Source organism: Vigna unguiculata, chromosome 6 (genome assembly GCF_037176805.1).
Source record: "Vigna unguiculata cultivar grain cowpea cultivar isolate G323 ecotype 2 chromosome 6, ASM3717680v1, whole genome shotgun sequence".
NCBI lineage: Eukaryota > Viridiplantae > Streptophyta > Magnoliopsida > Fabales > Fabaceae > Vigna > Vigna unguiculata.
In genome coordinates this window covers 43328974-43355356 of record NC_140797.1, presented here as the reverse complement: position 1 = coordinate 43355356, position 26383 = coordinate 43328974, and the positions used below count along the sequence as shown (strand labels likewise).

General features: G+C 31.2%; 3 protein-coding genes across 4 annotated transcripts; all 3 read right to left on the bottom strand.

Moving 5' to 3' along the window:
* Window positions 1-638: 638 nt before the first annotated feature.
* LOC114188085 (plant UBX domain-containing protein 4-like) lies at window positions 639-4441 on the bottom strand. 2 transcript variants are annotated; one of them, XM_028076602.2, is made up of 4 exons: window positions 4220-4441; window positions 1890-2211; window positions 1475-1570; window positions 639-1263 (listed from the first exon to the last, which is right to left on the bottom strand). In XM_028076602.2, exons 1-4 carry the CDS (start codon window positions 4366-4368, stop codon window positions 892-894), a joined length of 939 nt encoding a protein of 312 aa, XP_027932403.1. In that variant the 5' UTR covers window positions 4369-4441; the 3' UTR covers window positions 639-891. The 2 variants fall into 2 exon arrangements, with proteins under 2 accessions (XP_027932403.1, XP_027932405.1); XM_028076604.2 differs by having other exon boundaries at window positions 1923-2211.
* Window positions 4442-5311: 870 nt separating this feature from the next.
* LOC114188084 (P-loop containing nucleoside triphosphate hydrolases superfamily protein) lies at window positions 5312-11667 on the bottom strand. The gene is made up of 13 exons (XM_028076600.2): window positions 11397-11667; window positions 11066-11322; window positions 10485-10615; window positions 10187-10337; window positions 9806-10077; window positions 9275-9399; window positions 8052-8095; window positions 6969-7100; window positions 6788-6865; window positions 6244-6326; window positions 6046-6168; window positions 5776-5836; window positions 5312-5700 (listed from the first exon to the last, which is right to left on the bottom strand). Exons 1-13 carry the CDS (start codon window positions 11506-11508, stop codon window positions 5545-5547), a joined length of 1725 nt encoding a protein of 574 aa, XP_027932401.1. The 5' UTR covers window positions 11509-11667; the 3' UTR covers window positions 5312-5544.
* Window positions 11668-14810: 3143 nt separating this feature from the next.
* LOC114186975 (serine/arginine repetitive matrix-like protein) lies at window positions 14811-16298 on the bottom strand. The gene has a single exon (XM_028075063.2). It carries the CDS (start codon window positions 16043-16045, stop codon window positions 15104-15106), a length of 942 nt encoding a protein of 313 aa, XP_027930864.1. The 5' UTR covers window positions 16046-16298; the 3' UTR covers window positions 14811-15103.
* Between the last annotated feature and the right edge of the window lie 10085 nt (window positions 16299-26383).

Below are 26383 nucleotides of genomic sequence, written 5' to 3'. Positions count from 1 at the left end.
CTTATCTAAAAATTAAACATTTTGTAGTTCAATTGAATTGATAATTGAATTGATGTTTGAATTTGATTTTTAAAAAAATGAATTCAAATTGAATTATATGCACTTAAATAAATATAGAAAAACTTGAATGAATATGTAATGATTAAATAATTTTATATTGTGAATTAAGTAAAATTGTTGTTGGTGTAATTTTAACAAAGTTTTTTTTTAAAAAAAGTTAAATTTATATACATGATTAATAATTATAAAAAAAATTAAAATTATTTTGTAAAATGGATGGATTATTTCAAATAAGAAATAATCTATTCCCATTGTGAAATAATTTATATTAGGCTAATTTATAATTAAAATCATACTATAAAAAGAATATTCAAATTACATTAAATTTTATATATTGTCATAATTACTTCCGTTCCGTATACATTAACTTTATGTGGTTAGTTGATGGAATAAAATTTCTTTAAAAACATATAAACGTGTGTAGAAATAGATAACCACACTTTTTGTTAGCTTTAGAAGAAATATAATACAATATCACCACACATGTAGTCGTTACCACATTTTCAAAGGTAAGAAAATATTTCAGTGGTAAAGTGTTGAATATAATATGTTGTTAAGTTTCTAGGCACAGCTAGAAATAGAATAACACAGTCATCATATAGAATAGGAAATTAGGTCCAAAACAATGCTAAGTCAAGTCATCCAACTGGTCCTAAAGCAAATAAATTACTTGGTAACATTGAGCAAAATAAAAGAAAATGTTCCCCAACACAGGGGATCTCAATATATTTATGATGGAAATAAAAGTACCTCACCTCTACATCCCCAATAAAACTGCATCCCTTCAATGCAGCATTTAACCAGCAACGACGAATATGAAACGGCAGTCTGCTAGAATTTCTGCATAACAACTGAATTTGCAAGTCCTGCCTGCTCTATGCTCTGAGTTTCATCAGTTAGAACCTTTGGGGGGAAACCCATCATCTGAAGTTGATAATTCTGCCGACTCCCAGGTCTAGATGCATCAATGAAGGCACGGATGTCGCTGATCGTGTGATGATGATTAAATTGTGATATCAAGCGGGTTCCATCAGCCAACCTGATTTGTATTGAGGTCGATGGCAGTGATTGATCAACAACCAGGCCCGCAGAAGGAGTTGGCGCAGTGGTCGGCGGTGTTGAGGAAGCAGTTGGCACAGATGTAGAGCTGCTTCCAAGAGTTCTTCCCACTCCCTGAAATGGAACATGCTGCCTTTCGGGTTCCTGTAACCATGACCAAATGCACTTATAATTTACACTCTGGGCGTGTTTGGTTTCAGACTCAAGTAATTATGCATAACAAAAGGACCCGGATTGAATTTCAAAATGCAAAAGTTAAAAAGCCCCAAAACTAGTAAACAATGTCAACAAAATTCAGTGCAGTCTAACATAAATGGGACAGGAACGAATAAAAAAACTCAAATAGAAACCTCACAGGATAGTTCTCATTCCTTCTGATGAGGTTAACGTTAACAGATGACCTCCTATCTGCAGGTTCAAGCTCTTTGGGACACTCGGATTTTTTTATGCTCTGCATTAAAAAATAGCAAATATCATTAAGCACAACGAAACCATTTTATGCAACCAATAAGAAATTAAAAGTAGCCCAAACACATTTCTGGGGCAACATTCTTACATGGTCTGGAAATAAATTATGAAAGCAACTAACCAAATACTTATATAATAAAATATGTTGGATTTCAGAAAGAATTTAAATAATTTTCACGAAAATGTAAGTGGAATTTGTTAAGATAGTCCCCGATTTCCCGAAAAACATTAAAAGGTCAATACTCCAACATCAGGATTTGTCTTTCCAAGAACTCAACCTCATTATTTCCGAATTATTTTACCATCAATGGAATCAGAATCTTAAACAGCATCACCTCCAGAAATGATGCATTTTCAGGATCATCCAATCTCCTCAAAGGTCCATCATTTACAGTGAAACCATTACTCCAGAAAACAATGTTGTGAACAACAGCCTCAGGTTGCTGATTAGTAGTAGACTGTGCAGTTTCCCCCGAGAGTAACCTACCAGTTCCAGTAAAGCTAGTTGACCTTGGAGGTTCCTGAAGCTGATCAAGAGGCCTTTCAATAGCACCAAGTTGCCTAGCTTGATTGAAAATCGCATCCACATCATTTCCCTTTGAAGGATCCTGGACAAGCATTCCACTGAAGATACAATGTACAATGGTTAAATACTGGATAGAAAATAATCAAATTGTTAAATCAACTGAACAAGTGTATCTGCAAATCTCTTGAAAAATTGATGTACCAGTAATTTTAAATTTTCAAATTCCAAATGTGAAATACTTTCTATCAAGAAAATCAAAGTGATTTTTCACTGTATGGTGCTTGATGATCTAAACAAGAATACAAGTGAAGCATACAGCTACATTTGTAAATTTTGAAGAGGATGAAGTGGAGTCGGTTGGAGATGGCATGGTGCCACTCTATTATTTGAAACTTCTAATGAGGGATTGTGGAGATCCCCTTTCCTTTATTTGAAAGTAAAAATAATAATTACCCAAGTGAGTATATTACAAATTCATCTTCTAGTATTGCCCTTTTAATATCCTTACTTTTAGCAAACAGGCTAAGGTGTTGGGTTGAAATTATTGAAGGCTAACCTCAAATTATAACCACTGAAAACCCTCTAAATTAGAGAGTATCGAAATTATTAGTCATAATGGTGAGACAATTTTGGTTCCCATCCCTAACCATCTGAAAATGGGAATATCCTCTTTCATTCTGCTCCACCCATCCAAACACAGCTTAAAATTGAATACATTACATACTATATGAAAATATCACTAAAAATATAGACATATAGGTACCCCAAGCTACTAGGCTATTTAGTTTGATAAATTCAAATATTGTGAACTTAAACCAGCTTAAAGCATTAATCAAGTGGGCAATGCTTGAAGTCATAATATAACTACACTGGTATTATAGACTTTGAAGGCTATCACTTCATTGTCCCATTCTTTAACTAGCTGAGATGGATCTGAATGGTTTTGAAAAACCAACTTCTATACCAGAAGAAAGGAACCAAACTTTAAGCAGAATAGCTTCAAAGCAAAAGTTCCAAACCTCTCATAATAAGCATGATTTTATTTCTTTTAATGCCTTAAGATAAGTTTTCAAATTCTTAAACCAAAAAAGAGTTTTATAAAAATCTTAAACCACTTTACACTACTAAAGTGTCAAAGAATACGTGCATGTTTGTGTTACCATTCACTGAACCTTGCATTTCCAGAAGACCCCCCTACTCCCGTTGATTATGAATTGAACATGCATCAGGACCTCTACAACAGTTTCAACAGTAACACATACAAGTGATAAGCTGAAATCTAATCACTAATTTCGGTTTAAGAAAATTGTCCGAGTACCATCACAGCAGTATGCCAATAAATGTCTTGGTAAATGTATTTGTGTCTAACTCAATATCACAAAATTGACTTGTAAAATGGAGTTTATACTCCACTTATATATTATGATTTGGTAATATATCTAAGTGATATAGATCTCTAACAAAACTGCTCAATATCTTTAAATTAGGATTAGATATTTGTAGGCGGCAAACTAGTTTCAATGAACTTGACTAGACTTATGCATAACTCAACCTCTCAAATCTGGTCTGAGGTTTGCACTCATGTCTATTATGATTTGGTCATGTCCATCATATGGAATCTCCAACAAAATGTAAATGTTGACCCATGCAAGAGCACATGGGGGAAAAGGTTACCAATCCACACACACAAAACAGTCACAACTTAGGTCATAAAAGATCAACAAAATAATAACAACTACAGGAAGACAAAAGCAAACATGCAAGCATAATCGCAATTCTGAATTCAAATAAACATAAATCATACTAGAAATTCATACGATCGAAAAAAACTGTTCCCAAAATCTAACCTAGTCCTTGGACTGGTGGTACGCCAGCTTGATGCAAGTCAACTCTACCAATCTTTACAGTAATAATTGGCAAGGGAATATGTATACAAGAAATTATATTAGGAAGCTGCTAGAGTTTGTATAGCGTGGACTTGAAAATATACCGAGTGAAATAAAACGCCATTTGTTGTTTCTAATTGTGTTCTGTTGGTTGGAATTCAAGAATTGAAGGATGAGAAGATATGAAGAAAAGAAGAAAATGACTAAGAAAGAAGAGAACCTCTTCTCGCCGCCGGTGTAGTACTCCTGAGGGCCATCGGAGTCGCTGTCGGAATCGGCGGAAGGACGGTTGAGATCGGAGAGAGTGCGAATTTTGCCTGCTTGGCTGCTCGACGCCCTCGATGCCTTCTTGTTGTCCCGCGAGGCCATGTCGATCAGGATTTCACAAAAATCGTGAGAAAGAGTCACTCGCCTATTTTTTGCTTTGCGCTCTAATATTTAATACTCTCATTATACTCAATAAATGCAAGGTATTTTTTGTTGAAATTTTTAAAAACCGAATGTGATAAACAATGATATAAAATTTTAAAATCTAATAAATAATGAGTCGAACATATTGCAAATAAAATATATTTTATCTTTGAATTTATTATATTATCTATGTTGGTAATTTTTTTATGAAATTGTCATATAACTTGTATTTAGTTATGAAAATAATTAACTTAGATATATTTTAGCAAATATATAAATTTGAATATATAAGTTCAATATAATATCAAGTTGTGTAAATGCCTATTAAAAGTATATTTTACTTTTTTTATTATTTCTGAATCACAAAAATACGTAGTCGCAATGTATTTTGAAACTTAATGTTATTATTAGTCAGATAATTTTTTGATCTAACATCTGGTTTATCGCTCATATCCAAGTCGGATAAGTAAATCTGATCCAAGTTTTACAATTGCAAAGTTTTTAAACTTTATTGTACATCTTACACACTTTATATAAGATTTTATTCTAAAAAGCATAAAATACGACTAAAAAAAGTAATTCAATCCGAAAAAACTAATTTATATTAGATTGAATTTAAATTTAAAAATATAGATTAGAAAAAGAGTCAAGCAAACTTAATTAATTGGATAAATTGTTTTTACAACTAATTTAATAAAAGTACTTCAATGTAAAAACATTAGCAATATATGATTGAATAACCCGGTAAAAACTTATTCTTGATGCATAAACTTATTCTTGATGACGTAACTAATACAAAAACAAGTTTGAGAACCAAAAAGCGTAAATAATTAAACTTCTAAACTTCACCTCGCATTTCAACTGAGCTACTTACTAGAGGAAAAGGAAAAAAAGGTCAGAATTTCACTAGGTAAACCAGTTTTCTATCCCAATAAATTAAGATCACAGTCAAACAAAGAATTCTAATGCTCCCTTTCAAAGAAAATAGAAGAGAAAATGCTAGTGACACTTACTTTTATATTCTCTGGTTTCTATTTTTACCATGCGAAACCAATCAAATCCAGCGACTCTATTGAATAATGAACAGACAGACAAACATTTGTATTTTGTAGCGTAAAAAAAGGTCTCAGTCGCTTAGTATAGTATCTTGGGATGGGAAGAGGTTGGGACCTTCCTGTTTGCGGCAGCACTACGCAGCGCCTCCTGTCGACTCTCGGCGCATTTTATGTATTCTTGAAGAGCTGGAAGCTTCGCTTTTTCCCCCTCTTTAGGCACTTGTCCTCGAATAATCTGTCCATCAATTAATAATACTAAGATATCCACTGAACACTAAGACTGGTGGAAATCGGAAAGAAAGAGGATTACCTTTGACGCCCACGATCGTTCTGCTTGCTGACAAACATCTCTGATATCTCTTCCAGACATACTGAAACAACAAAAAACGATAAAAGTCACAAAAAAATGAGCAAAACATTTTTGAGACAAGGTAAAACAATGTAGTTAATTGGAGCCTGTTGAGTGTTCAAGTTATGAAAAAGGCTTATGAGCAGTTATACATGATTTCAACGATTTAAGAATGTGTCATGGCGAAAGTAAAAATAAGAGGTCAATTCTTCTAAAGTTAACCCAACTTACTCTTCTGTAACTCTTGCAAATTCTTCTAGTTCGTGTTTGGACAGGTGCTTTGCATATTTGGATGCTATTTCCTGACGATTCCGATGATCAGGTAAGCCAAAAGCGATCATACTATCAAACCGACTACAAGCAAAAGGAGAAAAAAACAGTTAGGGTTTAATTCCTCCATGCTTAACCGTAATTTGTATTGATGCTCGCCTGATTAATGCGGGATCAAGGTCTTCCTTTCTATTTGTGGCAGCAATGACTACTACTTTCTTATCCTGCTCAAAGCCATCTATCTGCAAAATTTGCTTCATCCATCCGTCAAATTGCATAAAAAAGTAACCTTTCAGCGTGTTTTTATTTAGTTTAGACGAGTTATTGATACAAGAGTTTCTACCTAACAATGATTTTTTTTCTACATTTAAGAATTATCAAGCTGTTTACTGTCTTAATACGAAAGTCCATTACTTTGGTTCCGGCAATACTAAAATTTCAATATTATAAAAAGCTACCACAACAATCAAAAGTTATCCCAGTAAATGGTTAGTAAATCAACCAATACTAGAAAGCTGTTAAAGTCAAAGAACATATCGTAAATCAATCTTGACGAGTACATATAATATAATGCTAAATAAAACTTACAAACTGAAAATAAGTCTTTATAAACTCTTCACTACAAAATAGAACTTCAAAACTCCAGCACACAATCCTTTTCTAAAGACATATGTATCATAAAGCAGTAACCAACAAGATTAACCTGTCTCAACAAGACTGACAATATTCTACGTGTAGCTTCATGCATTTCATTGTCACGTGCAGCAGCAAAAGAATCAATCTGTATCGCAAAAAGTAAAAACACAAACAATACGTAAAGAAGTTTTCCAGAAAATCAACAAGTGGAACAAAGCAACTCCATATCAACATTCTCATTTTGTTACCTCATCCAGAAATATAATAGCACCATTTGGAAGATTGTTTGCCAGCGAAAACACTTTCCCTAGAAGACGTTCACTTTTACCATAGAACTCGGACATTATTGCCTCAAGTGGAACATATAGTAAAGGGACACCCTGCCAAATCAAGTTCACCGATTTCAGTTCACTCTATATTTACCCCTCATAATTAATACCATATTGCAGACAATCAAGAATCATAAGCATAGTTATCATTGCCCTGTACGTGACCATATTGAATACAGCTCTTTTACACATGAGCTCAGAACCATAAGCTATAGCTGTTTTCAGTTAACCAGATAACATGAAAAAGTTTATGTACAGTTATGGTTAACTTAATTTACAACCAGTTAATTTGATCAGCCCTACCCCGCCCAAATCACCAGCCCAAATCAAAGATGGAGATACAACTTGATCAATCTACTTCCCTTACCCCCAGAATTCCAGCTGGCAAGAAGACCAGCTCTTCCCCTGTGTCCAAATAGTAACTATATTTCAATTATGAAAAGATTTCCCACTCAATCACCCTTGTTCCTCCTCCTTGCAACCACAGTTGCAAAAAGAAGAGGTAATTGCAAATATTGAAGCAAGACTTTTTGAAGCACCTAGACTTCATCAAATGAATTCATTCTTTACTTTGACCACAACAACATTCTTAAAGCATAGCTCTGAAATAAAAAATAATTCTGTCTGGCAAAGAGTAAAATACAGAAAATCACAATCTCAAAGCTTACAGAACAGACATACAAACCAAACTATGAGGAATGAAAACATGCACAAACAAAGTAAGGATATATAGTAATATTAATCAGCAGTAGTCAATACATGGAGGAGCTTTCCCCATGAAAAACACAAGATTCAACTTCCTGGTAAGTGACAGAGCTAAACAACCAATTTTGACATCGAAGTGGAACATGAGTACCCAAAGCAACAACTTCCATAAATGTAACTTCAAGAATAGTTTTAAAGTATATTTTTCTGTTGGTAGAGGATAGAGCAGGATATTCAGAAAGCATTTTAAAAATAAAGCTAAGGGGTAAAATTGTAAAACAATTAAAAGCAACATACCGCTTGATTGGCAATAACACGAGCACAGGATGTTTTCCCTGTACCTGAAACCATAAAATGTGCTAATCAAACATAATTTAATGTGGATAATGAATATTAAAGGCTGTATACTGATGCCAGTAACTTCTATTGAGATTCAAATTTCAAAGATGCAGTTTCTTACTGAAACAGTGGCAAAATCTACTAAATATCTAGGATCCTGCGCATGAAATAAACGCAGTTCAAACTTCGGAGATCATGAGTATATTGATATGCCAAAAGCTCACATAATAAATGAAATGATTGTTAGAAATTAGAATATGTGAAAATATTTCAAAAGTATCTTAGCATTGGCTGTCATGTTCATACAATTTATTTCACTAATTTTAATTAAGATTATGATCAGTATAGATCTAGGTCTTAAGAACAAACTTAGCAAGACATTCCATTACATAACAGAATATTATGCAAAACCCATTTTTCCCTCAATCTCCTCCCCCTCTGTATCCAAAATCACATACTTCCAACATGGTATCAAAGTGATACCATCATAAGACCTGTTTCACCACTAATTAGCTGCTAAATTACCTCAACTCAGGAACATTTTCATGATTTCCCTTCAACTGTATTGTCTCTCTTGCCTGTTTCTTCTTTGGCATTAGGTCACAACTATTTTATCATCCTCATGATCATCAGCTTTGTTCTTCATTTCAACTATCTACTTCACCAGTTTCCCACGTATTTTAATTTTAATGCGTTAGACAATTTTGGGTCCTGTCATTTACTCAAGGTTTCAATCTCCTTGACATGTATTTTAGCATGTCCAAGATAGTTTCTGGCTGCTGCTGCTGCTGCTGCAGGCAACCTACTGCTGTATAATTCAAGATGGTTCAGACCTTTGCTTTCAGTTCAGCCTTGCTGCCACCACTCCCTCCATCAGCTTGCCTCATGACAGTCTTAGAGAATCATCAGCTTGCCATTCTACATATCTTAGTACCTTTTTGTAAATGGTTTTTTAGGTTATCAACAGTTTGTATTTGAGAAAATAGCTTTCCTAATGAGAACTTTTTTTTTCCCATACATATGTTTTCCCTTTCAGATTCTATTTCTTGTGAGAAAAATTGGCTTTTATAAAAGAATGGAAAAAGCAAAACAGAATATAGAAATTCAATCAAACTAAGCATATGCCCTGCTTGGATTACAACATTATACAGAAAACATGTAAAAGAGTCTAAATGACACACCAGGTGGACCTTCAAATAGCACAGCTCGAGGTCTGTTTGACTCAAACTTATGACGAGTCCCTCGGGCAATATCATCGTATACTTCAGGACTATGCAATGCCAATAGTATTGTATCTTCTATTAATCTACGAAATTAAAGATTTAAGTAAATTTACTTTCGTGCATAATGAGAAATAAAAGCTGAACACACCATGTTTATAAATGATACTAGGGGTTAAAAAGTAGTGTTACAGAGCTCTTGTGAGATATAGAAACCACATTAATCATATAAGCATGACCCAGTTGGCTGGATTGACAGACAAAACTCCCATTCCCTTAAATACTAGAATCTAATCACATTAGCTGAAATATAAACATAAATAGTTAGAAAAAAGAAATATATACGTCTATTTCAGTTTTGCCCACTTGCAACGGAGGTGTCAAAAACCATAAAATTGAAAAGCATCATGAAAAACATTTGCGTTTCACAAAATTAGATATAGAAAATTCAGATAGTTGAAAAGCACAAGCCAAATGTCCAGATTTACATACCGTTTTTGATGTTCATAACCAGCAATGTTGTCCCATGATATCTCAGCATCTTTCAATATACCTACGGGTTCATCAAGTCCATAAATTCTCACTCCCATACCCTCAAGATCAGAAATAGATTTATCTACAGATGGCACCTTTTCAGTCTCTTCCCTTGGTTTTCTTTCCAGGGTGCTTTTTTGTCCCAACTTGTTACCGGCTAATTGTAAAACAGAGATGAAAGCATCAAGCTCTTCAGGACTCAATTCCCCTTGCTTAATGAATTCAATTTCCTGCAATATTCACATTTTTCTATTGAACAATGACCATTTTTTTCAATGCAAAAAGTAAAAATAATGAGTAGATCAAATTAAGAAATATGAAAAAAAAAAATATACTTACAGCCTTATCTGAGCCAACGAGAGAATGAAATATGAGTATACATAGATCTGTATCTTCTGTATTTATATCTTTCGATGACATGTCAATGCCATTCTCTGGAATATGTTTTTGTTCTGATGGATTAGAAAGGGTAAGTTGCCAAGCAACTGGGCTGTGGATAGGTCACAAGAAAATTGAGGATCATGAATTGAGTGCGTCAATACAGTAAACTGTAAATGAGAAAACTCAATATGTATATCAAATGCCATAAACATGCAAACTAATATTCCCTAAAACACAGAAATATAGAATGAATTACCTGTTCCAAGCTCGTAACAACATGTCTGAACCACCTCCATGGCCTTCAGCCTTCGTCCCAAGATGTGCAGTAAGACTTGCAATAAGTTGTGAAATATCACAACCATGAGGAATTTGAAACTTAACACTGACCTATAATTGTAACTCCACCATCAGATAGTTTTTATTTCTATTATAGTAACAGAACTTGAAGATTGCATCATCAAAACTAGAGCATAGTGGTTGTGACTTCTTTCTTTTTATTTTCTAGACAAAAAGAGTAGAATGCCCAAATCAATGTGACTGAAGAAAAATGAAAGGTTGAAGTTTAACAATGACACGCAAGACAACACTTCAAATTGAAAAATAATATATATAAATAATGCAATATCGGTAGAGTTCAGATTTCATTAGAATACAATCTTGAAACAATCTTGAAACGGGAAAGATTGGTAATTACGGGCATTAACCAAATACCATTTTAAAACATAAGAACTTTGGAAAACATAAACCAAGAAGTTATCAATAACCACTTGTAGTTTTATCTCCCATGAAAATCGTCCTGAACTTGAAGCAAATTACTGAATAACAATGTGCACCAACCTTCTGGCCTTTAACGGCTACAGAAAATAAAGGATAAGAACCGTATCGAATTCCCCTACTTCTAATCAACTCCTCAATTCGCTCGCGTTCCTTCTTGGCTCTTTCTTGGATATCCACAGCACCATTATCCGCATAAGCCACTCCCACCAATCCAGATCCAAAAACACCAGCAAAGAAGACCGGAAGCCATGAATAATCCTCGGACAAGACTCTGGACATGGAAACATCGGGCGAGGAAAACCAAGAAGACGCAAATTCTACAGAAAAAACAACAAACATGAAGCATTCGCGACGAAATGAGTTCTGGAAAATAAAAGAAAGAGGAACTTACTGGGATGTGTAGAAAGACGTGAGGAGCGAGAAGTTAGGGTTTGAAAAGAGGAGAACGAACGCCAATACCAACGCCACCCTCGAGCTGACCTAGCCAAACGCTCCATTGACATTGAAGAACGAAGAAACGAAAGTGAATTTGACGTGACTACAATAGTATAGTTCGTTACACTACAGTACCGCACCGTCTTTCGTGCTCTGGAAGTCCTTCTTCAACTTTCCCGCTTTATATCTTATATCTCTCTAGAACTTTATGGAGAGAGAAACGAAAAATTGAAGAGAAAATAACACAATAGAAGAGCCTGACGCGTGTTCATAAATTACAAAGTGACGTGATATGTAGGAATTAAAATGAAAACACTCTATTACTGCGAACCTACATTAAAAATTATAAGGTTGTAGAAAATCAAATAGTGAGACGAATGATTAAATTAATAAGTAATATTAACGCTAAAAAAATTGCATGTCTTTTAAAAGTTAAAAAATTGTTTAAGCCTCTAAATATATGTATTAAAAATTGCATGTCTTTTCTATACATCGTAGAATCATAAATTTTCTTATAACTACAAATTATTTGTTTCATTCTAATTATTTCACATACCTAAAGTAATTTCTTAAACTTACTAATCACTATCCAGATCACAAACCCAAACTAACATTTACTATATCTAACAGGTTTATAAATTTAGTAGATTCATAAACCGAATATTTGAGAAAAGACCCAAAGTTACAAGATTTTTTGTTGGCCTTACGTTAGATAGGTGAATGAGATAATATGAAAAACTGCATATTTATTTTGTTCTAACAATAAATTTTTTCTTCTTCTTCTTCTTTCTAATTTTCATGAATTTAAATTTGAAATTTTTGACTCCCTCGTAGTTTAGTTTGACCGAGAATGAAGCATTGCATATGGGTTTATGTAATGGGCCACATGCACTGTGTACGAAATTGTAACCTTTTCGCATTTGGTGTTGGTTCAATTATTACTCACACCACTCTTGCAGCTTCCCTGTTTGTATGGGCATCTTCTAAAATATCTACCTTCGTAACCAAATCATGGTACATTTATAATAATACCACACTTGTCCACTGCAATTTTCACTCAATTTAAGCACGCTACGTGTTTGAAGCTTCTTCTCGTGTAATTAACACGCATTAACTAAAATATTAGTTTCTTTGAGCAAACAAAAATTTGTGATCCATGTTTCACAACCTTGGAAGAAGGAAAGCCGGATATAGTTTTCGACAAAAAGCACCTTTCGGCATTTCACCTCCTTTTCTTTTATAATCTCGATATTTCAAAGTTTGATAGAGATGAAATTTTATCATTGCACATTTTATCCACCATTATCGATTTCATGTAAGCAAAATATTAGTACAGCTTAGGTTGACATAATTTTAAATTGTTTGTATTTTATTTCGAATTCATTTTCTGTAAGCAATTATTTTCCATTTTTTTTTCTCTCCAGAAATTTTAGATATTTATTTATTTTTTTCCATTCATATTTTTCCTGATAGAAGACAAAATATTGTTTCCATTCATATTTAAAACATAACTCCTAATTTAAGTAAACAGTAAGTCAAAATAACTATTCATCATAAATATCGCTCAAACTATAAGTTTATTGATTGAAGGGAGGAGAATCGTGATTATTTTTTTATGTATTAGGTAAAGATGTTTAAGTAAGTTACGATGTCTCGTGCAAGTAATATCTCTCTATTTTAAAACTTATGTTTTGTTATTTAAAAAGAGTCTTTTACATAGTAAAGATATATATAATGCGATTGTTTAATTGTTTCAAGTAAATTCATTATTAAATATGATATATTAAAGTAATTAAATAAATGAAAAACCACTAGCCATGATATTTTGTCCATTTTAGTATCTAACATTGAAATTGATTTTTTTTTATATATAAGTCAAATATCAATTTATAATAAAACTTATTCAACTTATATCTTTTAAGACATACTCATTTTTGTGAAATACTTTTTAAGGTAAGAAGTATGTGACATTATATAAATTGTTTATATTGAATTGAATTAATTATTTTAAATAAATTTTGTTTTATTTTTTTAAATGGATTTCTTAACTAATATCAAAACATAAATATTTCAATCAATGCAATCAATTTAATAAATTTAATACATTTTGATTAAAAAACTAAATTTACTTATTTTTTAAATTAAAAAATTAAATTAAATCAAAATTTAAAAAAAATATAGACTAATTTCAATTTTCATGTAACAAAAATATATTTAACTTAAATCTTTTATTCTCACTTCGTACACAATGACCCTGACTAAACATCTTTACGAACACGAATTTAATTTTTTTAAATCTTTATCTCATTTAAAGTTTAAATTATCTATTCTTACACTATACATGGGAAAATATATCTGTTTTAGACAGGAAACTATTCTCTTAACTTTTTCGATTAAAAATTCTCAAAATTATTACTTTTATATTCTTACGAACAGCATTTCATGCATCATCCAGACTAAAAAAAAAGCACTTTTCAAAATATATATTTCATATTATTATTCTATTATTATATTAAAAAAATACTATGAAGTTATTCTTCTCCTTTCATTTTTAAGACCCAATAATTAAAATCAGTTACCGATTAGATTTCAATACCATAAATGATTAGAATGAAAATAAATTATTTGGGAAGTAACTTAATTCTATATGTTTACAGGGGTTAAAATAAATTCATTTTGTTCCATCCTATTTTGGTTTTAAATTAATAGTAGGTGATGATAACTCAGAAAGAACATTCAACCCATTAAAAACCTTCATAAAACAAGCTTACTTACATTCATCATAATTCCAAAAAATAAGTGAGAACACAAAAGTGCAGTATATACACCCATTTTAGAACAAACAAACATGGTGATTTTTCTTTCACCCACAGTAATCATTATTTCAGGGGAGGCTTTTCCACAAATTTAACTTTCTTCTGTCATTTTTAATTTCTTTTCATTTTTCAGGGTCTGTGTATCAGCAACAATGTAAAACTCAAAAGCACCTAAAAGCCTAACAATCCAACTTATGCCATGCCATGCATGACAGCAAAGATGCAGAAATAGTTGCTGACACAACTGTAAAGAGCATTCATTTCTTTCAACAATCATTAACACACCCTTTCGTTAAAAGTCTTCTCTCGACTCAACACAACCACATTCAAAATCCTTCTCAACAAATTCTACCTTTCCCTTTGAGATGCCATTCAGTGGATCATAAACGATAAATCAAGAATTATTCAAACAATTTTTATCTATCAGCCACCTCAGACAAGTTTCATTATAATTTTTTGTTGTCTGCTTTGTGTTCTAGCGATGTGAAAACATAACATAAAAAAGGCAATGAGAAAACTAAGAACAGCAAAAAGTTACATAGGAAAGTCCAAACTGAACTTAAATAATAATATATAATATAATAGTAAATACATTCTGATAAAGCATTTCAGATTACACGAGGAAGAGCACAAAGGAAAAGATACCATTTACGAGCTATGACACGACGAATCTAATTTCAACTCCTAACCTCTGTAAGTCAGAAAGAGATACCTTTTTTGTTACATACAAAGTCACAAAATGAAAAGAGAAACTATAGCTTTCCGTATACGAAAATCTAAATAAACCCCTCCAAAAAAAAAAAAAAAACACTAATTATACAACTTATGGCGCGGTTAAAAAGTAACACTAGTGAGAAGTTACTACGCATTTTTTGGTGAAGAGGTTGCGCAGGTTAAAAATGTTACCCCCACTTCCTCCATCATTGCCTCCACTGTTGCTATTATGAGTATTATTATTAATAGAAGTACTACTGTTACCGTTGGTGATGACGCCGCCGCCACTAACACCCACGGCGCTGTTCTCGTCGCTTCTGCAGCTCAGGTGGTGTCTGTAGCCAATGCACATGGGGACGTTCAGATTCAAAACCCTCGTGGTTCCTCCTCCGACGGCGACTTTGCTCCGGCGAGATTTGGGAGGGTCGGAGGTTTTGCGGCGGACCTGCCAGACCGGGCTGCTCCGGCCCACGTGGACGCCGGCCCGGCCAGGACTGCTGGGCCACTTTCTGGACTTGGACTCGCCGGCGGAGTTGCTCCGGGAGCAAGGCGCGCTGTTAACCTTCCGGGTCAACGGGGCTCCGGCGAAGAGCTTGGGTCGGGTACCCGCATTTCCCGCGGACCTGCTCCGGGAGAAGGGCCATATGTTGATGTTCAATTCCGCGGAACTCGCTGAAGTACCACTTTTTCTCTCTCTCTTTTTCCCTTTCTCTTTGTCTTCTGCGTTTTCCGTGTTTTTCTTATCGGTCTTTCTGAAAATGTCCCTCCAGCGTTTGGACGCGGATGAGGAGGTGGTGGATTCGGTTAAAATGGAAGGGGAAGGTTCTGGGTCGGGCGGTGAACCGGGTTCGGGGTCGGGTTCGTGGATCGGAGGGGTAAAGGTGGAGGCTTTGGGAGATGGGTGTGGTTTGTTGGGGAGGAGGTGGAGGGGGAGGAGGACGCCGTCGACGAAGAGTTCATCGGCGGAGAGAAGATGGGGCTGAGGGAAAGAAGGGTTTCGGAGCATCCAGAACTCGAATTCCGGTGAATTGCAGTTGGTGGCGTTGGGGGAGAGAAGTGTTTGGGGTTTGTCCATGTCTGCGTGTTGAGAAAGTTGCGTTGTGTTGAATTTATGGCGTTTTGCAGCGGTGGTTGAAGGTTCTTGTGTTGCGATGTTAGATGAGGGGAGGAGGAGAGAGAAAGAGAGAGAGAGAGAGAGAATGAGGCATTAAAGAAAGAAAGAGGGGAAAGGGATGGCATAGATTTTAAGGGAGGGTGTTGGGGTCCATTGAGTTGGAAGAAGCATGTGCCATACAATTTGGTGTTTGGAGAGTGTGTGTGTGTGCATAATAATCACCTCCTTATGCAGCTTTATATCTGCCTTTCTTCGCCAATCACCGAGGAAAACAAAAGATAATGGTGGATATGTGTGGGGTGCACATGCTATGCCCTCTATTTCTAATCCTTCATTCTCTTCTATATTAATCACCAACATTTCACTCTTCCACTTTCCTCCAACCAATTTCAATTCCCTCTTATTTCATTTCTAATACTATATATACAACTCTACCACAATATCATTATATTTTCAAAACTTAAATTCACTTCGAGTACTATATTAACCACAAATAAATATTGTATATGAAGAAAAGGATATGATTTTGAGACACGTCAATACTTTATTACTTATTTAACAGATTTATAAAAAAAAACATCACGTAAAAGATTTAAACGACAATATCTCTAGATTTAATCATTTATTAACGTTTTAGTCTTTTAATTTAACAATTTAGTGTTATTCTAGTCCTTGCTTTGAATTTTCAAATTAAGTTTCACTAAACATATAAAAGTTGTTAACTTTAAATAGTAAATAGTAAATGATTAAAATTAAAAGACTAAAATAACCATAAACGATTAAGCCCAAACAGCTAAAGTAATAGAAAGTGAATAAGTGTATAATCCAAATTGAAAGATAGTACGTCATGCATGAACAATCATCATTAACTGTAATAAAAGCTCTTTAAGATGATTAAATCATAACTTTTTCAATTTGGTATAGTTTCCTATTCACCGAAATTGCATTTAATCACTTCGATACACCGAATCACTTCTTACAACATTATTACGGAAGTGCTTAATTTTCGAAGCGTTACAACGTTAATGCGTAGGTTTGTAACATTTGTATGAGTGTGATCCACAGAGGTTGACGCGGATGATTGCGTAAGATAGTAGTGTGTTTTCAGCACTAACTCGTTGATACCAACCACTCGAGAATAAATAAGAAATGATTAAATGCTGTTGAATTATGACAAAATTATTGTTTAACTCTTTCCCTTCATTCCAATCTCTACCACACGAAGGAATGGTTTTATGGCTTCGCAAAATCTTGTTAAATCTCACTTTGATTGAGAAGGAACAAGTCCAACAAATTATTGCAAAAGGGAAAGTAGAACAACAGTTAGGTTACTAATATTACAAGTCTTTTAGACATGACGTTGAACCAATTTTTTCTACACATATTAATAATTTTAAAAATAACAAATATTTCACACCAATAATATAAGATAGCTAGTAGAAAAAAAAAAACATGTCGGAGTAGATTCTAAGAAATTAAATCTTACTGTATATATACTATACAAATAAAAAGAATATTTATAATTTTAAAATGTGGCATATTTAAACAAGGTACCTATTATTCGACACAACATTTGGAAATATATTTCGAAGTTAGACAAATTAGAATGCAACGATTTGAAATAAGTTATAAATTGATGTTATACACGATTGTGGGTGTAAAAATATTTCAGTTTTTATTGTCGTAAAGAATATATAATTAACGAGTATAAAAGATTTTGTTGTTAAGAAATTTTATGTCATATATACAAATTATTTTTTAAAAACTAACTTTATGTTATATTAAATTTCTTTTAATTGTTTAAATGAATGAATCCGCTACTCAACAATACTTGAGAAAATACTAACCTTATGTTTGGACGGAAAAAAATTAGACTTTCATGCAAATTTGAATCAGAAATTTTTAAAGAATAATTTTAAGAAAGTTAGAATATTTTATAATAAAACATGCAGTTTAGATAAAAAAAATGAAAATTATAATAAGTTATAGGAATAGTTTGATTAGTTAAAAGTAAATAGCTTAATTTAATTTTAGAAAGCAAGAATTTGAAAGTTTTTATACTCTCTTTTCTCATTTTTTTAATGTCTCCTTTTCTTAGTGTACTTTTTTTAAATCTCAGTTAATATATTCTTGGAAGTCATTACTTTGACCAATGTTAAAACGTTATTAACTCGATTTCATATTTTTCAACTCATTGAAGAGACATTTCTTTTATGCCAAGTCAATAATTATAACTGTTTTTCTATTGTTATTGTCAATTTTTTTTTATGTAAATATTATTTTTTTATTTAGGTTTTATTCGTAAGCACAATTTTTTTTTATCACGTCAAATACGATTTTTTTTTTTAATTAACGTCAACAAATGTCATTTATTGTTGGTGTGAATTGAAATTATTTTATATCAATGTTAACTATAAGATTTCTTCTATTAAAATAAACAAAAATATTTTTCAACCAACATCTTTTAAAATCTTTTTATTGATGTTAATAAGATTTTTTAACCATTATAAGTGAATTTTTGTAATTAATATTAATGTTAATTATTTTTAATTAACAGTATTAAGATTATTTGTTTCTCGAATCATAATTATTTTCAAGTAAGCAAACGTCAATCATCAAAGTTTAGAAAGTGAAATTACTTTAATCAATCACTTACCGGAGCTAACTTATTTTAATCTCTTTGCCTAATTATGATTACCCAATCTAGTTTTGAAACAAGATAATGAGTTCATAACTACGGTCCATGAAATATTGATGTTGTGTAATTTCAAAATATCTATATATTATGGGAGCCAACTTGTAACATACAAATCAATAATAATTCGTATATACTATTTCAAGCCGACATCAAATATATATTTGTTGCGTTACCTTCGTATCATGAAACATATAGTGACATGAATATTAATAATTTTTTTTCTTCAGTACAAGGAATATTGATGTTTTGTTGGTTATATATTTGTAATTTGTAATGAATGGATAATTTAAGAGAGTGGAATCACACACAAATGAATTGGAAAGCTCGTGATGTATAAACATGTAAGTGTTGACTTTTACTTCTATTATTACACGCATGATCATGATGCTCTGCTAAAAGCTTCGTTTCCATTTTCTATCTTAATCACATGTAATCAAGCTTTTTCAGCTTCATACTCCCTCGTCATTACCTTTTTTATAGATGTCTTTATCACAATTTAATCATTAATCACTTCCTAATTTAATTATCCTAACCCCACAACAAAATTTTTAACACGTAATTGGAATTTTCTACCTTCGAAGTGTTATTATTCCAGTATCATTAGATGTTTTTAATTTGGGTTGGGTTCACACCATCATGAATAATATATCATTTGTCAGGTTCGCTTATCATCATCACTATTTCTTTTGAAAGAATATCACAGTCACTACTTTTTCAGTAACAATCCATTATTAATGCATTCACTTATTTAAAATACACATTTGTTCATGAGTGAAACTATAAACAAATAGTATCACAAGAAATGGGTTTGAAACCCTGAATTGCAGTTCTATTAGAGATGAGAAAGTTGATGAGGTTTTAGTGGCATGGTTAAATGTCTTTTTCTAGTATAATCATTAGAAAGATGTGATAGGTTAAGGTGTCGTTTTCACTTATATATGTGTTTTTTTTTTCTTTTATTAAATAATAAGTTTTTTGGTTTATGAAGTGTTCAATTATTATTTTCGACAATAAATAAGTTTAAAAATAGCTTTCAAATTAAGCTTATGATTCAGAAGTTTGGGATTTTAAAATCACTAGTAACCCTTTTATCTGTATTATACATTAAAAATAAATTGTTAAATCTATACACAAAAAATAATACATTCAACAAATCTGAATTTGTTAATAAATATCATGACATGATTTTTATTTTTCAATTTAATTTAATTTATTATTTTTTTCGTATATTCTGTTACACAGTGAGTCAAACTTACATGTTACGCTCTTTTCCATAACTTAAGGTTGACTACGAAGATTTATAATTTTTTAATGAAATATTCTACTTGCTCTCAAAGTCAAAAGGAAGGAAATTGGGTAGAAATGGGTGTGAAATCGGTGAGAGCAGCCCAAAATTAACGGGCCGACAAAGAAGCCCGTTATAACAGCAAGTAATAAACGGGGTGGGGCCCAACTGAAGGACTTAACGTACAGGTGGCTGCAGACTAATGAGGAATGTGTGGGGTCATAGATGTGAATTCCTGGAAAAGGATCTTATGTAACTTTTTTTAATGTTTGCCATACTCAAAAGAATAACTGAATACATGTCAGGAACATAAAATTATAATACACAAGTAAAACACAATCGTTGAATAATAATAAACCATCTCACTCTTTTTAAAAATATTTATTAGTAACATTTATTTATTTTGAAGGAAATTTATAAGTAAATTAATAGTATCAACTAAAAGAATAGACAGATAAATTATTTATTATATTTAGTTGCAAATGAGAATCATGGAAGAAAAAAGGAACGGTGTTGAGTTGAGGTTGTTAACAGCGTTTGTTTGGCTATGATATCAAACTTTGCATTTCTTTTTCCTGTATTTTTTAAAAAGAGTTATAACATTTCATAACTACTCTTATATTATTTATTTATTTATTTATGAAAAATAAAAAAACAGCGTTTGTTTGGAGGAAAAATGATTGTGGCCTGTGTGGACGAAATGAAACAGTGTTTCATCAATGAATGTGGCTCCACTTCAAACTCACCTTTAGTTTGTTTTTTCTTCACTTTTTTAATACCATTTGAAATGTCTTGTTTGCACCTCTCAACTAAAATTCACAATATTTTATTATCTTTTAAAAATCTAACCACATTCCATCAGTCCCTTCCCAATAATACAGAACTATACCTTTTTTTTTTTAATTTTCCAATTACTTAAGTATATTTTAATTTGAGTAAACTAATTAGATAGAATTATAATTTAAGATACTATATATTTGCGTTATTCAACACTAGTCAACACCGTACAAACTTTACCTCAATATTCATTATATTTTATTACTTTAAACATATGATATCTCAAATTATATTACTTTAAAATGAAGGCGTTTAATAATCATTTTAAAATAAAATAATTCTTCTTCACCGCAATTGACTGAATACAACATAAATTATTAAAGTAAAATTGACAATTTAAAAATAAATTAAGGTGGACTTCTCGTCACCAAGACTATTCACTTCATTTAAGACCTTTGGAAAAAAATTCCTCAAATAATCAATAACAAGGTGATCTTTTGAATTTTTAAAATAATTATTATAAGTTGTATCGAATACTTCTCCTATTTTAACATTATTGAAATAAATACTTTATTAATCATTAATCAATTTTCATTACTATAATGATGATTTTAAATGAAAAACTAAGCATTTAAATATTAACTAATATTTTATAAATTTAAATATTTTGCACGATGACTACAGCATTTTTTATGATTTGATGTGATTTGTCAGTTTCTCCGCGGCCTATTTAATCTTGGACGAGTGTTCATTGTGGCTTTCAAACACTTGGCTATTTGATTCAATTTTGTAAGATATTTTTACTTATTTTAAAAATATATTACGTCATTAGATAGATAAGGTTATAACATGCTATTAATATCACATCATGGCATTATATTAGAACATGATATTAAATTAAATATAAAGAATAAAATAAATGAAAATTATATTAGTGGAGGTGAGCAGCCTTTCCTGATCAGAACAAGTCCAATGAGTAAACTATTTATATTAATGTTTTAAGAATATGTGTGGGGGAGTGTTTTTAGAAAAAAAATATATTTTTAAACTAAAATTAGTTTATACACAAATTAAGTTGTTAACAAAATTTATATATTTTATCCTAAACTTTTATTCACAATTTATACACATTTTTTTCTCCATTTTTGTATATTGTAAGTGTGTAGGTAGAAACTCATCCAAATAGATTTGCAAATTTATGCAGATATCACGAGTACGAAATTTAAAAACAGTGATTTAGGTTTATTATTTATGATATTTATTAGGTTGAATACCATAAACGAATAGAAATTGCAATTATAAATTATAGATCTGAATCATAAAAGTTAAAGTGTGTGCATCAAGAAGTAAAATAATCAATAGTTTGATGGATAGTTTTTATTTGAAAACCTAATCAATTTCAATAGTTTTTTAACCACACTTCTATTCTTATCCACGCTATGTGTGTGATAAAAGTTCAATTTTATTCGGATAATGTTAGTGAATTATAGGTGTTAGTTAGTTTAGCTAAAACACAAAACTATAAAAACAATATATAAAACGAGTTTATTATTTAAAAATAACATATTCATGAAAGAAAAATATTTGTAATAAAAGTAAATTCTTAATAATCATGGTTATTTGTAGTTTTTTCTCTTCACACTGTATTTAAGTTTGAATAGAAGCATAGACTAAATCCCAGTGTTCCTTTTCAATTTTGGCGGAAACATTATACAGAATCATATTAGTTCTGATTACACCTACTCCAGACACAAGAAAAGACAAAAATCATTGGAATTTAGCTCCTGATGCAAAGTAAAGAGATCTTTCTGATTTATTTTCTTAAAATATTAAATCAATAAAACATTATAAGTAAGAAGAAAAAGTAAAATTGAATTGTCAATTGAAGGCAGGGTGTCAGTTTGTGAGAAACAGTTTTGATGATTATTGCTGGTCCATGTTTAGGAAGAGGGTTCAGTACTTAAGTACTTTAATCTTAATTTAATTAAATTACAAAGATCTTATGTGCAACAGTGTAGAACTAAAGTTGTAATCTCTTTCCTTTGTCTCCCTCCCTCCACTCAATTAGGTACATATAGGGGAAACAGAGAACACACCGTAACACCAAGTGATTAGGATAAGCCTAAACTTTTTTAGTGAGTTGTAAAGCTACATATTTATAATTATAGCTCAATTAATCTTCTATATAAACTTTCGGTTATCAAGTTGTTCAACATAATTATAGTTTCAGTGTGTTTCCAAGATGTTTCGCCAATGTAAACCTTTTTTTCTTTTTCCTGTGCCACTTGCCTTATCAACCTTTTCCCTTTTTATCTACGTGCCTTCATTTTCATTAAATCACTCTAACTTATGCTCTTTTCCACCAAATTGTTCAACATTTTTATTACATAAGAATATATATATATATATTTCAATTTAAACATGATTATATTGAGTGCGTGGAAGACATAAACACAAATGGTGTGTTTTTATTGAAATTTCTTGAAAGTCTTTGAGAACCGAATTGAAGCTCTTTATTAATACTATCGTGTCGCGTCTATGTGTACACATTTTTTAGATATATGAGATATATGTGATATTATATTAGTAGGTGATAATAATGTAATGTTATTAAGTTAATATATAAAAAAATTATATTTATTAAAAATAAAGTGAATATATAGAAAAGATAAGAGAATAACTATTAATAAATAGAGAAAAAGAGAAGAGTAGAGATAAATGATTTTATAAAAAAGTTTGTAAAAAGTAATGGTCAATTTTCAAAAATTTAATAAATAATTATATTTTAAAGGATAAAATTGGTATTTTAAAATGTGGACATAAAAGAGAAAATCCTCTTTATATATTCCTCTTTATATATTGTTATAGATTGTCTAAGAATGTAGTTATTTGAATTGGAATTGAACGACGAAAAAGATAAAGTGGAAGGAGTGATCACCGTACCAAGATTCAACAAATGTTGCTTGAAAACCAAAACAAGAAAAGTTTTTTTTTTCTTTCCTTTTCTTGATTAATGACAACGGAAATTCTAATTGGTTTGCTATTAATTTGTTTTGTTGTTATGTGTTGTAACGAAAATGTAATCGAGTTTGCTTAAATAGTAGGTGTTGTTGGGTTTGATCTGAGATGTAACACTAAAAAAATAAATAAAAACTAAGTTGTCTGAATTCTAAATAATTTATTTTAAAAATCATTTTTGAGACTCGTCTATTATGTACGTATTAAAATAAACTGATTGTTTAATTATTAAACAATATTTATTTTTTAATGAACACAAACAAACAAGTTGGTCCAAGATTTGTCAATTAAATATGAAATTACTTATTTCAAAAATAAATATATTAAAAATATACATTAAAAAGTTGAATTATTCTTAGTATTGGAATTATTTTTTAAAAAATAACTTGATGTGCAATATAATTTTTTTGACGATTTGAAAAGGATTCAACTTTTACTTATTTACCATGTGTCAGACGGACCCACTTTCATTTGGCTACCTGTAAAAATGGAATAGGATGAAGAGAACCGATTCATGATAAATAAAATGAACTGAATTTTGATCATCTAACCATAACTTTTTTTAAAACTTTATTTTATATATGCATATACACACAAATATATATTAAAAACACAGATTATAATATTTTATAATTTTTGAATTAATTAATGTTTTTACTTAAATAAAATAAAATGGTTATAACTTTATATGCTAACTTAATATAATTTAAATTATTATATATTTACGTTATTCAAATAATATTAAATTAAAAAAAAAAACATGTTTGCAGCTGTGTCTCACCGCCTTTGACTTGCTGGTGTGATGGATGAGATTATAACCCAATTTGCAATCCAAACCGATTTTACCAGTATAATAATTAAATACGTAGGTCTTCACTCATGTCAACTAAAAAAATAAACAAATATTTTTGTGAAACGTGTTTTAATTAAAATATTGCATTAATAACTAAAATAAATAAATAAAAAACACTTCAAGAAGAGGTTTACTTGATCGAACATGAAAACTGTTTTGTTTGCCTTTTTGAGTTTAGAAGCATGCATGTGTATATAGAGCACGTTCATTGGTTCATTGATTGTAGGAGAAAGGAAAGTATATTCGTTTCCTCCCAATTTTAGTGCAACAAAGAAAAATAGTAAGGCACCAAGGATTCACTCTCAATAGTTTTTTCAAACCCTAAATTATTCACATAATTTCTCACCCTAATTCACTTCAATTTCATTCATTCATGTAATTTTGCAGAATTACATATAACTAAACTTGACAAAAACTCACTGATTTTTAATTTTTTTTTTTAAATATTAAAAAAAATTATATATTTTTTCTTAATTTTATATATTTGTTTCTCTTAATTTTGTTCTCTTTAATTCTTTATTTTTATTTTCAAAAATTACTTAATTAAAATCTAAATAATTTTTAATTGTTCCTACTAATTTAGGGTCTTAGATAGGTGACTATCTTCATGTTTCCAACCCATCTAGATAAATTATCAATGACTAAACCTACCTTTAATCCATTGTAATTTAATGAATATACAAAACCTAGTTCTTAAAACAATATACTGTCATTTATACTATAAATTCATAATACTATGCTTATTGCATCAATCAGAACCTCCACTAAACTATCTAATTTAACTGACAAAAATAATGGTCATAAAAAATCTTTAATTATATAAATAAATACAAAGATATAATAAAGATGCAATGTATATATTTTAATCTCAAACTTTTCTTTTATAATTTGTATGTATGTATGCAGTCAAGTCAAAGCTTCTTCACCAAGTCTCCACTAATTTAAACAATTATTGAGGGTATGCTGTGTCAAGAACGAATTCCATAGAGTAATTAAGTTAGTTTACGTGACAGGTTTTGGCATTTTGTTAATATAATTGGATTTGATTTGGGTTGTTTTGTTAAGACCATCATCAAAAACATCTATAATAAGAAGAAACATAATCAAAAAGAGTAGAGCCTGCCACAATACACAACAAAAAACCATGAATACACACAAGTCAAGAACCACCAAATTTCAAAACAAAAGCACAGTAAAGTTGCATGGATCTATCCTTTCTCGTTTACTTTGAAAATTTGGTTCTTAGCAGAATCTTGAGTGATGACAGGAACATCAAAAGTTCTCCAGAGGAGGTTGAGAGGGTTTATACATCATAGGTGTCAGGTGATGTTCCATAACATGGTAAGTGGAACAGTCCAAAAAGCACAAATAAATAAGCATGGCATGTGAAAGAACAAGCATTGCACATAGAGGCACCCATCAAGACCAAAAGATAAACCCTTGCATGCTGTGTCTTGGAGAGAAAAAAAGAAAAAAACCTGTCCTTTTCAGTTTCACACAATGAAACCAAGACTAACTCACTCTGAGTCACTGATAAAGATACCAATTCAGTGCAAAAGATAAAGAAACGAAGCAGAAAGCATCAAGAAGAATTGAATGCTTGTGCTTATCTTATTACCTTCCAAATCACCTCAATTAGAAGCTTAGTGTCATGGACCCATGTTGGTG